Raw genomic sequence first — 15,965 nt, 5'->3', positions numbered from 1 at the left:
GATGCACAAGGGGGGCGCACACATCTGGAGTTCCTTTGCAGTGGCTGGAGGCCTGACGTGCCCATTCTCTCTCTCTCTCACAGCCTCTTTCTCAAATAAATATAGACCAAAAAAAAATCTATCAATTTTGTAAAAGGAAAAAATCAATCAACTTTACAGTACCTCTGTTGGGGATGGAGATAGATTAGCAGTTTAGGCACTTGTCTACAAAGCCTAAGGACCCAGGTTCAGAACCCATGTAAGCCAGATGCAGAGTGGCTGACACATGCATCTGGAGTTCTTTGCAGTAGCCAGAGGCTCTGGCCTGCCCACCCCCCTCCAATAAATAAGTACACTGTCCATGTGTGATGGCAAACGCCTTTAATCCCAGCACTCAGGAGGCAGAGGTAGGAGGATCACCATGAGTTCAAGGCCAGCCTGAGACTACCTAGTGGATTCCAGATCAGCATGGGCCAGAGTAAGACCCTACGTGGAAAAAAAAAAAACAAAAAATGGACTGGGGAGATGGCTTAGTGGTTAAGGCACTTGCCTGCAAAGCCAAAGGACCTAGGTTCAATTCACCAGGACCATGCAAGCCAGATGCACAAGATGGCACATATGTCTGGAGTTCGTTTGCAGCAGCTGGAGTTCTGACAAGCCCAATCTCTCTCCCCTCTTTCTCAAATAATTAAAAATAAAATATTAAAAAAAGAAAAACCAGCCAGGCGTGGTGGGACATGCCTTTAATCCCAGCACTTGGGAGGCAGAGGTAGGAGGATCACAATGAGTTCAAGGCCACCCTGAGACTCCAAAGTGAATTCCAGGTTAGCCTGGGCTAGAGTGAAATGCTACGTTAAAAAACAACAACAACAAAAAAAAACCAAAACAACAATAATAAAAAGTAAATTTAAAATAAAATAATACTTTTGTTCCAATACAATGATTGTAGTCTTTCCAGGACTGCTACTGATTAAGCTTTGTCTTCCTGGAAGTGGTGGGAGCAAATTCTGCAGATTGAACCTAGGACCTCACACATAAAGCATACCACTGAACTTTATCTTCAATCCTTTTTTTTTTTTCTTCATTTACTTGAGGCATGCTCTCATATTATTCTGAATTTACTGTATCTCAGGCAGGCTTTATTTAGCCCTTCCAAGTAGCTAGGATTACAGACCTGTACCACCGGACCCAACTCAAGGTTTTATCACATCAAATGTAACTTGTCCTAGCAATAACAAGAGCAATCAAAACATTTACAACAAAAAGAGAGCATTTCTTTAAGTAGTAAGACACCAACCTCTCGTATTTCCTTGATCTTGCAACCACCTTTTCCAATGAGAGAGCCACACTGACTAGCTGGTACCACCAGCCTTAGGGTAACTGGGGGTCTACTGGCAGCTGTGCTATTAGTCATAGAGCTGCTAATGTCCTACAACAAGAAGAAAATTGGTCAGAACACCAGGAAAAAAACAAGCTTAACACACATACTTGGAAACCCATAACTACCTTAAAAGAACCAGATATTCTTGGTCTCACAAGGGACAGGTATCATAACCATACTTTCAACAGTTCAAATGCCATGCCCTTCATCAAATGAAGATTGAAAACTTCTAAACTCAGTGCTGAAGAGATGGCTTAGCAGTTAAGACACTTGACTGCACAGTCAAAGGACTCAGGTTCAATTCCCAAGGACCCACTGGCATCGCACTCTATCTGCCTCTCTCTCATATTTATGTAATGCAGTTCTATTCACTGGTAAAGATAAATGAAATTACGAAATTTCCAGGAAAATGGATGGATCCAGAAAGGATTATACTGTAAGAAGAGTTAACCCAGGTACAGAAAACCAAATGCCACATGCTCTCTCTCATATGCGTGTCCTACTTATAAATGTTTAGATTCGTGTATGTGATTTGGTGTCAAAATCAGTCGCAAAAGCCAGTAAACTAGAAGGGGCTATAAAAGAAGGGAGGGGGCTGGAGAGATGGCTTAGTGGTTAAGCACTTGCCTGTGAAGCCTAAGGACCCCGGTTCAAGGCTCGATTCCCCAGGACCCACGTTAGCCAGATGCACAAGGGGCGCACGCACCTGGAGTTCGTATGCAGTGGCTGGAAGCCCTGGCACGCCCTTTCTCTCTCTCTTTCTCTCTCTCACTCTTTCTCTCTCTGCCTGTATCTCTCAAATAAGTAAATAAAAATAAAATAACAAAAAAAAATTTTTTTAAAAGAAGGGAGGACTTAGGATGGAGGCATGGCTTAGTGGTTAAGGCATTTGCCTGCAAAGCCCAAGTTGTTTGTATGCATTGGTTGGAGGCCCTGGAGTGCCCATTCTCTCACTATGACTCTCTCAAATAATTAAAATTTTAAAAAAAGAGAAGGGTGGACATAACGGGATGCTACTGTATATTTATGTAAGTAGATGAATAGATTAGTGGAGGTGGAATGGCCTAAGTTAGGTCACTGAAAGAGATTGGATAAAGGAAGGGTAGGGGGAGGGTTAATCAAAATTTAAGAGGGTATGAATACGATGTAAGGAAACCTATCTTTTTGGGCAATGGTACACCCAGATGACATTGTCACGAGAAAATTTTCACTGCCAGGGACCTTCCATGCCCCCAGCAAAAGCTCGCCCGATTTGGATCTTTAAAAGGGTTAATCGAAGGCTGAAGAGATGGGTTAGGGGTGTGCTTGCCTGTGAAGCCTAAGGACACAGGTTTGATTCCCCAGTAACACATAAGCCAGATGCACAAGGTAATGCATACATTTGGAGTTCATATGCAGTGGCTAAAAGCTGTAGTGCATCCGTTCTATCTGCCTGCCCCCCCCCAAGTAAATAAGTATTTTTTAAAACTTCTGAACTCAGTAGGTTGTACATGGCAATAACTTCACCACTCAGGAGCACATGGGAAAAAGACTGAGTTAGGTGCCACGATTGGCTACATTCAGACTATGACCTTCCTACCCTAAAATGAAGAGAATTCAGGATTTATCCCATTGTTAAAATGCTTATTCTAACTTGGTATAACATCTGCTGCTGTCTGGCTAAATGTATATACTATGCTCACCTAACTGACCAGTAAGCAGTTCTCTTAATGTTCATATCCATATATTAATGCTAAATTTATTTCTGGTTAAAGAGCCTTCTCTTTTCAGATGGCAGTGACCTTGGGATGACTTAGAAGGCACCATGGTACTGAGAAATGACAGGTGTGCTCAGCACTGAATTATCTATCACACCTTCCAAGGCTCAGGTCCATGGCGGAAAGAATGTAAGGGCCAAAGGAAGGGTAGGATTCCTTACAACATGCTCCTCCAGACACAAAATGGCCTGGATATTCCTGACCTCACAGTGCCTGACACTACCTACTCAAGACCATTTAATAGAAGGAAAAGAGCATGACATCAAAATAAAAGAGGCTAGCCAGGCTCATGATGGTACATGCCTTTAATCCCAGCACTCAGGAGGCAAAGGTGTAGAAGAATCTACCCTGAGACAACATAATGAATTCCAGGTCAGCCTTAGCTAGAGAGAGATCCTACCTCGAAAAACCAAAACAGACTAATTGAGAGGGGGAGGGGATATGATAGAGTGGAGTTTCAAAGAAGAAAAGTGGGGGGAGGGAGGGAATTACCACAGGATATTATATCATGGAGTTGTTAATAAAAAATGCTTATTCTGGGATTGATCCACAGCACAAAAACAAAACAGAAAACAAACCTTAGGAATCAACATAAACATATTTTCCTTCACTCTGGAAGAACGCACTTAGTAAGGAGAAAAATAATTACTGAACTTTATAGTTGACTTTCCATTTTGACTCAATATATTTAAGTGATATATTAAGCATACATGTAGTCATGGGCTCTATTCCAACACCACTTAAAATAAAAATGTAGGAAGCTGGGTGGGTTGGCACATGCCTTTAATCCGCATGAGTTCAAGGCAACACTGAAACTACATAGTGAATTTCTGGTTAACCAGCACTAGAGAGAAACCCTACCTTGAAAAACCAAAATAAATAAATAATAAAAATTTATAGAAATAAAAATGTAGGGGGGCTGGAGAGATGGTTTAGTGCTTACAGCGTCTGCCTGCAAAGCAAAAGGACCCAAGTTCAACTCCTCAGGACCCACGTAAACCAGATGCACAAGGCATCTGGAGTTCATTTACAGCAGATAAGGCCCTGGCACGCCCATTCTCTCCCTCTGTGAAATAAATCAATAAATGAATAAAATGTACAGCTGGATGATGGCTCAGCAGCTAAGGCACTTTCTCCTTAAAGCCTCACGACCAGAGTTTGATGCACAGTGGCCCATGTGTCTAGAGTTCCTTTGCAATGGCTGGAGGCCTTGATATGCCCATTCTCTGACTCTCTCTGCCAGGCATGGTGACACACACCTTTAACCCCAGCCCTTAGAATCACTGTGACTCAAGGCCAGCCTGAGACTAAATCTCATGTGAGCCTGGGCTAAAGCAAGGCCCTACCTCAAAAAAACCAAAAGGGAATAAATAAAAATCTGGACATGAAGCCAGGCATGGTAGCACACGCTTTAATGACAGCACTCAGGAGGCAGAGGTAGGAGGATCGACATGAGTTCGAGGTCACTCTGAGACTACATAGTGAATTCCAGGTCAGCCTGAGCTAGAATGAAACTGCCAAGGGGAGCAGAGATAGGAGAACCACTAGAAATCTCTGGTCAGCCAGTCTAACTAATAAATATGCAAAGATAGGAGGATCGCTGTGAGCTCGAGACAAGCCTGAGACTACACAGTAAATTCCAGGTCAGCCTGGACTAGAGTGAGACCCTACCTCTAAAAACCAAAAAAGAAAAAGAAGAAAAACAGGAAGCTCCAAATTCAGGGAGACTATACCTTAGGGACCTAAAATGGGAGAATGATTGGAAGATATTGTTTGGCCTTCATATTCCTAAAAGTACATGTGGAAACACCAAAAATAGTGAAATAATGCAACCAAATTTAAATGCCAAAGATCTAAGTACTACACTTTGATTTTTGCAGTGCTGGAAATCAACCCAAGGCCTCACACATGCTAAGCAATATTCTTTTAACACTGAACTACATGGCCAGCTTCAGCTTGAAATACTCCACTATAACTTATGCTTTTAAATGTTTTATCTATTTATAAGCAGACTGATAGAGAATAGGCATGCCAGGGCCACTAGTCACTGCAAAGAACTCCAGATGCTTGTGCCATTTTCTGCTTTAAATTTACTGGTATTAGGACCATTGTACAGATAATAAAACTGAAGCTCAGTACTTAATCTAAACATATTTGAAAGCCAAAGGACATATGATCAATTCCCCAGGACCCACATAAGCCAGATGCACAAGGTAGCACATGCGTATGGAGTTTGTTTGCAGTGGAAGAAGGCCCTGGCATGCCCCTATTTTCTGTCTGCCTTCCTCCCTCTCTCTCAAACAAAAAAGTAAAGTTTAAGGACTGCACTTGGGGTTGCAGACATATCTCAGTGGCAGAGTTCATATGTCTAAGTCCTGGGTTCTATCACAAGAATACAAAACTTTATCTAGGTATAATGTCACTCGCCATCAATCCCAGCACAGGTGAAAATCACCATGAGTTTGATGCCACTCTGAGACTATACTGTTAATTCCAGGTCGACCTGGTCTAAATCAAGACCCTACCTTGAAAAAAAAAAAAAAAAGTTAACTTTATTCGGCCAGGTATCTTAATGCATTTTAATTATGCAATTATTGCTACAGCAAGACCCTCTCAAGGGGCAGGGGGACCTTTAATCCCAGCACTGGGAAGACAGAGGTAGGAGTACTGTCGTGAGTTCAATGCCACCCTGACACTACAGAATAATATCCACATCAGCCTGAGCTAGAGTGAGACCCTACCTCAAAAAACCAAAAAGAAACCTTATTCTAGATGAAAGCCTACAGTCTTTCCAATAATATATACTGCATCCTCAAACAGTTTTATTTTTAGCTTTATCAGTGGTTTAAAAATTGTTCCTGTAGCTAGAGAGATGGCTTAGCAGTTAATGAATTTGCCTGCAAAGCCGAAGAACCCAGGTTCAATTCCCCAGGACCCATATTAGTAAAATGGAAAAAGTGGCACATGTGTCTGAAGTTTGTTTACAGTGGCTGAAGGCCATTCTCTCTGTCTCTCTCAAACAAATAAAAAGAAAAAAAAAATTTTTTTAAATCACTCCTCAAACCAGCCATGTCACACACCTTTAATCCAGCACTTGGGAGGCAGAGGCAGCAGGAATGCTGTGAGTTTGAGGCCACCCTGAGCCTACATAATGAATTCTAGATCAACCTGAGAAAGAGTGAGACCCTACCTTGAAAAACTTTTTAAAAATTCACTCCTTAGTCCAAGAAGTCAAGGGTATGGACTCATTTCTTTTAGCTTTTTTTTTTTTTTTTTTAGTCAAGGTTAATGTCTCACTCTAGATCAGGCTAACCCAGAAATCACTCTGTAGTCCCAGGTTGGCCTCGAACTCACAGTGATCCTCCTACTTCTGCCTCCCAAGTGCTGGGATTAAAAGCATGCACCATCACTTCCAAAAACGACCTGATTCTTTTTTTCTTTTAAGGTACTTTAATTTTTATTTGAGAGAGAGAAAGGGAGACAGAGCAAGAAAGGATGGGTGCACCAGGGCATCCAGCCACTGCAAATAAACTCCAGATGCATGTGCCTCCTTGTCCATCTGGCTTATACGGGCCCTGGAAGAATTGAGCCAGGATCCTTTGGCTTTACAGGCAAATGCCTTAATGGCTAAGCCATCTCTCCAGCCCTGATTCTTAAACAAAAAGTATATATTTTTAAGCCAGAAGTTCTGATCCAAGCAAGGGTAATATTCCAAGAATAATTAAGTACCAACCACTAAACAGCACTCTTCAGCCTGTGGTGTCAAATGCACAATCACTGGCTAGACTTGAGTGAGTCCCTACCCTTGGGAGAAAAAATAAAACAAAAGATGCATTACTAGGCTGGAGAGATGTCTTAGTGGTTAAGGTGCTTGCCTGTGAAGACTAAGGACCCATGCTCAATTCCCCAGTCCCCACAAGCCAGATGCACATGGTGGCACATGCTTCTGAAGTTCATTTCTAGAGATTAGAGGCCCTGGCACACCCTCTTTCTCTCACCATCTGCCTCTCTCTCTGTCTCTAGTAAAAATAAAAGTTAAAAAAAAATAAAAAAGTCTCGCCAGTTGTCAAGATGCACATCTTTAATCAGAGAACTTAAGCAGAGGTAGGAGGATCATTATGAGTTTGAAATTACCCTGAGACTACATAGTGAATTCCACGTTAGCCGGGTTAGAGCAAAACCCTACCTCTATAAACCAAAAAACAAAATTAGTATTAAAGAGAGAAGGAACTACAAACCTCTTCCAGTTTATCAATGATCATAGCAAAGGCTTTGAAGATGGCATTAGTGGGTCCAGCCAAAGTGATAATTCTCTCAGGACAATTCCCTTCTGAAATATTGATGCGTGCACCACTCTACAGAAGAAAAAGAAACAATAGTTTAACAAAAAGATGCATGGGCAAGAGACTCCCTAAATATAAATTTTCATCACTTCAAATACTGTCCTATATTGTCATCTTATCAAAAGCAGCCTCTGGGACTTGTTAGAATACTCACAGCATATGATTACTCATCAAAATAAGCCACAAAGGGGATACAGCTCAATTATTAGAATACCTGCCTACCACATGCCTATAGTATGTGTGGCCTTCAGTACCACCAAAAACAATTTCAAATGTGGCTGAAGGCACTGGCATGCCCATTCTGACTTCCTTCTATTTCTCTCTGATTACAAGTAAATAAAAATCAAAAGAAAAAGATCTGGGCATGGTGTCACATGCCTTTAATCTCAGCACTCAGGAGTCTCTCCCTCTTTCTCTGTCAAATAAATTAATAAATTAAATATTTTTTAAAAAAGAAACCAGAGGGAGCTAGGCATGGTGACACACATCTTTACTCCCAGTAGTTGAGACGCTGAATTAGGAGAATTCCATTAACTTCAATACATGCCTGGGTCTTCAGAGTTCCAGGTCAGAGTAGAGGAAGACACTACCTCAAAAAAAAAGGGGGGGGGAGTACTAGAGAGATGGTTCATTAGTTGAACATATTTGCTTACAAAGCCTGACAGTCCAGTTTCTACTTCCCAGTACCTACATAAAGCCAGAGGCACATAGGCTAAAGAAATGGTTTAGCACTTAAGGTGATTGCCTGCAAAGCCAAAGGACCTAATTTCAATTCCCCAGAACCCACATAAGCCATATGCACAAGGTGGTATGTCTTGAGTCCCTTTGCAATGGCAGGAGTCCCTTGTGCACTCATTCTCTCTCAAATAAATAAATAAAATAAAATACAATTAATTCCAGCACTCTGGAGGTAAGAGGGAACAGCATGACTTTGAGACCAGCCAAGGAATAGAGTGACTTCTAGGTCAATCTGATCTAGAATGAGACCCTACCTTGAAAAAAAAAAAAACAAAAAAAAGGCAGGGGAGGGGTTATAAAATTAAAATTCACACTTTAGGCTGAGTATAGCTCAGTAAGTAGAGTGCTTGTCTAACATGAAAAAACCCCTGCAATTCAAATCCCCAGGACCATATGTACCAATCATGGCGATATATACCTATAATCTCAGCACTCAAGAATGCAAAGTTCAAGACCAACCACCCGCAGCTATATAAAAATTTAAAGGGCTACAGAGATGGCTTAGGGGTTAAGGCACTTGCCTGTGAAGCACAGGGACCCAGGTTCAATTCCCCAGTATGCATATAAGCCACATGCACAAGGTGGTGCTTGCATATGGAGTTCATTTTGAGGCCCTGGCACACCTTTTCTCTATGTGCCTTTCTGTCTCTCTCAAATTAAAAAAAAATATTTCACAGCTGGAGATGGCTTAGCAGTTAAGGTGCTTGCTTGCAAAGACTAAAAACCCAGGTTCAATTCCCGATGACCCATGTAAGCTACATGCATAAATTGGCACACGCAACTGGAGTTTGTTTGTAGTGGCTATAGGCCCTGGTGTGCCCATTCAATCTCTCTCTCTGAAACTACATAGTGAGTTCCAGGTCAGCCTGGGTTAGAGTAAAACTGTTTCTAAGTAACAAACAAAAAATACATATATAGGCTGTCCCTCTTCTCTCTCAAAAAGAACTTTTACATGTTTTACAAGTTCTTCATTTTCCAATGCTAACAATCCATGTCCTTCATAACCTACCTCCTCGCGCATCTTCTTAACTGATTCTCCTTTCTGTAACACAAAAAGTAAGAAAATGAGCTTCCAATTGCTATTTCAGCCCAGAATGACAAAACAGTAATTTTAGTTGAAGTCAAATGTCTTACCTTTCCGATGATACTGCCAACTTCCTGCAAGGGAGAAAAGTAGTGTCAATACAAGAAAATTCAGGGACTAGAGAGATGGCTTAGCAGATATAAGGTGCTTGCCTCCGAAGCCTAAGAACCCAGGCTGGATTCCTCATAACCCAAGTAAACTAGGTACACATGGTGGTGCATGTAGTTTTTACAGTGGTGAGAGGTCCTGGCACACCCAATTCCAACAAATAAAAATAAAAGAGGGCTGGAAAGATGACTGAGCAGTGAAGGCGTTCACCTGCAAAGCCAAAAGACCCCAGTTCAATTCCCCAGAACCCAAGTAAGCCAGATGTTCAAGGTGGCACATGCCTTTAATCCCAGCACTTGGGAGGCATAGGTTAAGAGGATTGCCATGAGTTAGAGGCCACCCTAAGACTACATAGGGAATTCAAGGTCAGCCTGGGCTAGAGTGAGACACTACCTCCAGAAAAAAAGAAGAAAAAAAAAGGACTGAAAAGATGGCTTAGCGGGATAAGACACTGGCCTGCAAAGCCAAAGAACTTCAGTTCAATTCCCTAGGACCCATGTAAGCCAGATGCACAAGGTGGCACATGCATGTGTACTTCACCTGCAGTGACTGGAGGACTTGGGACACCCACTCTCTCTCTCTCTCTCTAAATAAATAAGGCTGGAGAAATGCCTTAGCAGTTGAGGCACTTGCCTGCAAGGCCGAAGGACACAGGACCCATTCCCCAGAAACTATGTAAGCCAGATGCACAAGGGGCACATGCATCTGGCATTTGTTTGCAGTGACGAAAGGCCCTGGTGTGCCCATTTTCTGTGTGTGTCCCTCCCTCTCTCTCTCTGATTGCAACTAAATAAAATTTAAAAAAAATACTTAAAAGACAGATACCAAGAAAATCCAGGAGTGTCCACTATTAAAAAATTGATCGCTGGGGAGGTAATATGATGGAGAATGGAATTTCAAAGGGGAAAGTGGGGGGGATTACCATGGGATTATTTTTTTATAATCATGGAAAATGCTAATAAAAATTTAAAAATATAAAAAAATGAAAAAAAATTGATTGGCATCATAGTGTTGGCAAGAAATGACAGGAATGCTCAGTACTGCAATATCTCTTACACCTTACAAGGCTCAGGGTCTGTTGTGGAAGATGTGGCAGAAAGAATGTAAGAGCTAAATGAAGGGTAGGACGACTTACAATGTGCTCCTCCAGACACAAAATGGCCGGGATATCCATGACCTCACAGTGCCTGACACTACCTACACAAGACAATCATAATAGGAGGAAAAGATCATGGCATCAAAATAAAAGACACTGATTGAGATGGGGAGGGACAAGATGGAGAATGGAGTTTTAAAGGGGAAAGTGGGGAGAGGGAGGGCATTCCTATGGAAGTTAATTTAAAAAATTTGAAAATAAAAAATTTAAAAAATTTCCTAGAAGAACCAGGAAGCTGGTTTTTTGTTTTGTTTTGTTTCTGGCTTTTAAAGGTAGGATTTCAATCTAGCCCAGGCTGCCCTGGAATTAACTCTTGTAGTCTCAGGGTAGCCTTGAACTCACAGCGATCCTCCTACCTCTGCCTGATTGCAGGGATTAAAGATGTGCGCCCCACCTCCAAAAAATGATGGTATTATAGTTCATCTGCAGTGGCTGGAGGCCCTGGCACGTCCATTCTCTGTCCATCAAATAAATATATAATTTTTTCATTGGTTTTTGAAGGCAGGGTCACATTCTAGTCCAGGCTGACCTGGAACTATGTAGTCTCAGGTGTCCTCGAACTCACACCAATCCTAACTCTGCCTACCAAGTGCTGGGATTAAAAAAGACATGTGCCACCATGCCTGACTAGTTTTTTTGTTTTGTTTTTTGAGGCAGAGTGTGTGAAAGGAAGAGAGAATGGGCATACCAGGGCCTCTACCCATTGAAACAAACTCTAGATGCATACACCACCTTTTCCATCTGGCTTACATGGGACTTGGGGACTCAAACCTGAGTCCTTTGGCCTCACAGGTAAGCTCCCCAAGCACTAAGTCATCTCTTCAACCTTAATATTCTTTAAAAAAGGGTTCCTCTTTCACCATACCCTCCCCAGCATTTATTTAAAAAAAAAAAAAAAAAACTTAAGGAAGCAAGGCTGAACCAGAGGAGATGGCTCAGCAGTTAAAGGCACTTGCTTGCAGATTGCTGACCCAGGTTTCAATGCACCAGGGCCCACAAAGTCAGATGCAAAGCATGGCCCAAGAGGCTGGAGAGATGGCTTAGCATAGGTTAAGCACTTGCCCATGAAGCCTAAGGACCCTGGTTTGAGGCTCGACTCCACGGGACCCACGTTAGCCGAATGCACAAGGGTACGCACGCGTGTGGAGTTCCTTTATAGTGGCTGGAGGACCTGGCACACCCATTATCTCTCTTTCTCCTGCCTCTGTCTGTCACTTTCAATAAACAAACAAACAAACAAACAAACAAACAAACAAGGCCCAGGGCTGGAGGGATGGGTTAGCGGTTAAGGCATTTGCCTGTGAAGCCAAAGGACCCAGGTTTGATTCCCTAGGACCCATGTAAGCCAGATTCACAAAGTGGTTCATGCATCTGGAATTCATTTAAAGTGGCAAGAGGACCTGTGCAACCATTCTGTCTCTCTCTGGCTCATAAATGAAAATATGTATTATTAAAAAGTGGCCCATACATCTGGAATTTGTTTGCAGCAGCAAGAAGCCTTGGCATGCCCATTTACATACATACATACATACACATGCACAAATATAAAATTTTTAAAAAGTGCTGACATTGTGGTATGCACCTTTAATCCCAGCACGTGGAAGGCAGAAGTAGGAGAATCACTGCAAATTGCAGGCCAGCCTGGGACTACAAACTGAGTTCAAGGCAAGCCTCAGTAACCTACAGACTGCCACAAAATAAAAAGTAAACAAGTGCTAGGGATATAATTAAGTAATACAGCATTTCTCTAGTGTGCTGACAACCTGGGATTATTGCTCAGTACCATAATAAATACACATTATATACATACATTACATACATACATGTCTTCCTTAAGTCTCTCAATCTTTTTTTTTTTTTTTTTAAGAAAAACTACCTTATAAGCTAAAGCAGCGGGGCATGGGTGAAAAGGCTTACGTGAGGTCAGGGGAAGAGATTGAGTAAGGAAAGGTGGAGGGAGGGTTAATCAAAATCTAAAAGGATACAACTAAGTCATATGGTAACCTACTTTTTTTTTTTTTTTTGGTTTTTCGAGTTAGGGTCTCACTGTAGCCCAGGCTGACCTGAAATTCACTATGTAATCTCAGGGTGGCCTTGAACTCATGGCAATCCATCTACCCCTGCCTCCCAAGTGCTGGGATTAAAGGCATGTACTACCATGCCTGCTGGAAACATATTTTTTTTAATTTATTTATTTATTTGAGAGCGACAGACAGAGAGAAAAATAAATAGAGGGAGAGAGAGAGAATGGGCGCGCCAGGGCTTCCAGCCTCTGCAAACAAACTCCAGACCCGTGCGCCCCCTTGTGCGCTTGCCTATGAAGCCTAAGGACCCCAGTTCGAGGCTCGGTTCCCCAGGTCCCACGTTAGCCAGATGCACAAGGGGGCGCACGCGTCTGGAGTTCGTTTGCAGAGGCTGGAAGCCCTGGCGCGCCCATTCTCTCTCTCTTCCTCTATCTGTCTTTCTCTCTGTGTCTGTCGTTCTCAAATAAATAAATAAATAATTTTTTTTAAAAAAATCTGTTTTAAAGAGATACCACCAGTGAAGATACTCAACAGTGGACACTGCAAGTCTTATAATTAGCCTGCCAGGCCAAATGAGCCAACAGGTGCAATAGTGGCACGTCTGTCATGGTGGAAACTAACTGCCCTCCAATTGGACTGGAGGCCCACTCCATGAGGGGGAATACATCCCTGATACTGAAAACTTAAAACAGGGGTAGTCATGAGCCCTGAGGGTGTAACATCTGCTGATGTCTGGAAAAATGTATATACTATGCTTATCAAACTGCCCAGGAAGCACTTCTCTTAATATTCATACCCTTATATTAATGCTACATGCAGTTCAATGGGAGAGAGAAATCACCAGCAAAGATATCCAACAGTGGACACTACTGGTGCAATAGTGGCCCGTATGTTATGAGAGAAACCAACCGCCCTCTAATTTGACTGCAGGCCTGCTCCATGGGAGGGAATATGTCCCAGATACTGAAAAACCTACAACAGGGGTAGTTGTGAGCCCAAGTAGTATAACATCTGCTGCTATCTGGCTAAAAGTATACATTATGCTCACCAAACTACCCAGTAAGCACTTCTCTTAATGTTCATACCCATACATTAATGCTACTCTCATTTTTGGTTAGACAACCTTCTCTTTTTAGATGTCAGTGACCCTTGGATGACTCAGAAGGCACCATGGTGCTGAGAAGAAGTGACAGAGGAGTGCTCAGAACTAAAATATCTCAATCACACCTTCCATGGCTCAGGGTCCATTTTGGAAGAGGTGGCAGGAAGAATGTAAGAGACAAGCCAAGCATAATGGCGCACACCTTTAATCCCAGCACTCAAGAGGCAGAAGTAGGAGGATCATCACTGTGAGTTTGAGGCCATCCTGAGATTACATAGTGAATTCCAGGTCAGCCTGAGCTAGAGTGAAACCCTACCTAGAAAACGAAACAAAATAAGAATGTAAGAGCCAAAGGAAGTGTGAGACTCCTTAAAACGTGCTCCTCCAGACAAAATGGCCTGGATATCGGCGACCTCACAGTGCCTGACACAATAACATCATAATAGGAAGAAAATATCATGACATAAAAATAAAACAGACTGGGCTGGAGAGATGGCTTAGCGGTTAAGCGCTTGCCTGTGAAGCCTAAGGACCCCAGTTCGAGGCTCGGTTCCCCAGGTCCCACGTTAGCCAGATGCACAAGGGGGCGCACGCGTCTGGAGTTCGTTTGCAGAGGCTGGAAGCCCTGGCGCGCCCATTCTCTCTCTCTCCCTCTATCTGTCTTTCTCTCTGTGTCTGTCGCTCTCAAATAAATAAATAAATAATTAAAAAAAAAAAAAAGAAGAATGAAAAAAAAAAATAAAAAAATAAAAAAAATAAAACAGACTGAGAGGGGGAGGGAATATGATGGAGAGTGAAGTTTCAAATGGGAAAGTCGGGGGAGGGGGGAGGGAACTACCATGGGATATTGTTTACAATTATGTAAGTTATCAATAAAAAATATCTATTAAAAAAATAGCAGGCATGGTGGTACACACCTTTAATCTCAGCACTAGGGAAGCAGAGGTAGGAGGATCACCGTGAGTTCGAGGCAACCCTGAATCTACACAGTTAATTCCAGGTCAGCCTGGGACAGAGTGAAACCCTACCTCGAAAAACAAAAAGCAAATAAAATTTTAAAAAGAAAAGAAAGAAAAACTACCTTAAAAGCTAAAGCAGCTGGGCATGGTGGTGCACACCTTTAATCCCAGCACTGGGAAGAAAGAGGATTGCTCTGAGTTTCAGGGACAGCCCGAGCTCCATAGTGAATTCCAGGTCAGCCTGAGCTAGATAGAACAAGACCCTACTTCAGAGGAGAAAAAAAAAAAAATGCTGCACTAACCATTATGAAAGTCTTACTAAGGGGGCTGGAGATATTGCTTAGTGGTTAAGGTGCTTGCCGGCAAAGCCAAAGGACCTTGGTTCAACTCCCCTGGACCCACATAAGCCAGATGCACAAGGCAGCACATGCCTCTGGAGTTTTTTTTTGCAGTGGCTGGAAGTCCTGGTGCACCCATTTTCTTCCTCTCTCTCTCTTCACCTCTTTCCCTCTCTCAAATAAATAAACAAAAAATATTTTTTTTAAAAAAGTCTTGTGCTGGATAGATGGCTTAGTGGATTAAGGCACTTGCCCACAAAGCCATAGGACCAGGGTTCAGTTCCCCAGTATCCAGGTAAGCCAGATGCACAAGGTGCCACATGCATCTGGAGTTTGTTTGCAGCAGCTGAAGGCCCTGGTATGCCACTCTCTCTCATTCATATTCATTCTCTCTCACTGCCTCTTTCTCTCTAATAAATATTTTAAAAATGTCTTAGCATCCATGACAATCTTTGGCTCTAACCTCTAAATCTTTCTTGCTCACTGGATTTTCCTAGTTAAAGCTGTCTATTTTGCCAACACCCTCCATTAGAGAGAAGGATACTAAAACCAGATGCCCCACAGTGCTAATCTGATGAGCTCCAAGATGCTTGTCTGTTCTTCCAGGCCCCTCCCCTAGCAGTTATTATGACCCAATTTCCCAAGCTGGTGCATACCTTCCCATGCATAAGTAGCCGGATGGTGAGAGTGACATTTAATCCACCTTCAATAACACCGGTGTCCATGTCGAGCAGAGTTATGGGGAGCTGGACGTTGAGTGGTCAAGTCTTTGGTCACTGGTGGGGGAATGAAAGCCAAAAACTGAAATGCAAACATGATCAAAATCAGAGGTGGGAAAAATAGAGGAATCACTTCCCAGTTATGTTCAACATCATCAATTTTACTTGATTCTTATGTGACAACCTAATCAGACTTGCATACACACCCAGGACAACTGTGTAACACAGCTCAGGTTTTGTTACAAAGTATACAAGACTTTCCACTTTGCTCATTAAT

General features: G+C 42.4%; 1 protein-coding gene across 22 annotated transcripts in view; it reads right to left on the bottom strand.

Annotated features, from left to right (window-relative positions):
* Pcbp2 (poly(rC) binding protein 2) overlaps positions 1-15,965 on the bottom strand; it is a 44,141-nt gene that overhangs the window by 25,441 nt on the left and 2,735 nt on the right. For 21 of the 22 annotated variants that reach the window (XM_045152768.1, XM_045152771.1, XM_045152773.1 and 18 more), the window contains exons 2-6: positions 15,626-15,770; positions 9,333-9,356; positions 9,208-9,240; positions 7,356-7,472; positions 1,277-1,408 (exon numbers count right to left, since the gene is read on the bottom strand). In XM_045152768.1, the coding sequence (XP_045008703.1) occupies positions 1,277-1,408; positions 7,356-7,472; positions 9,208-9,240; positions 9,333-9,356; positions 15,626-15,694 (375 nt within the window). In that variant the 5' untranslated portion in view covers positions 15,695-15,770. The remainder of the gene's footprint in view (positions 1-1,276; positions 1,409-7,355; positions 7,473-9,207; positions 9,241-9,332; positions 9,357-15,625; positions 15,771-15,965) is intronic. The other variant, XM_045152769.1, reaches the window with a different exon arrangement.

The sequence above is a fragment of the Jaculus jaculus genome, chromosome 6, assembly GCF_020740685.1.
Source record: "Jaculus jaculus isolate mJacJac1 chromosome 6, mJacJac1.mat.Y.cur, whole genome shotgun sequence".
NCBI lineage: Eukaryota > Metazoa > Chordata > Mammalia > Rodentia > Dipodidae > Jaculus > Jaculus jaculus.
The sequence above is the reverse complement of the archived record's forward strand: the minus strand, read 5'-3'. Positions and strand labels throughout refer to the sequence as shown.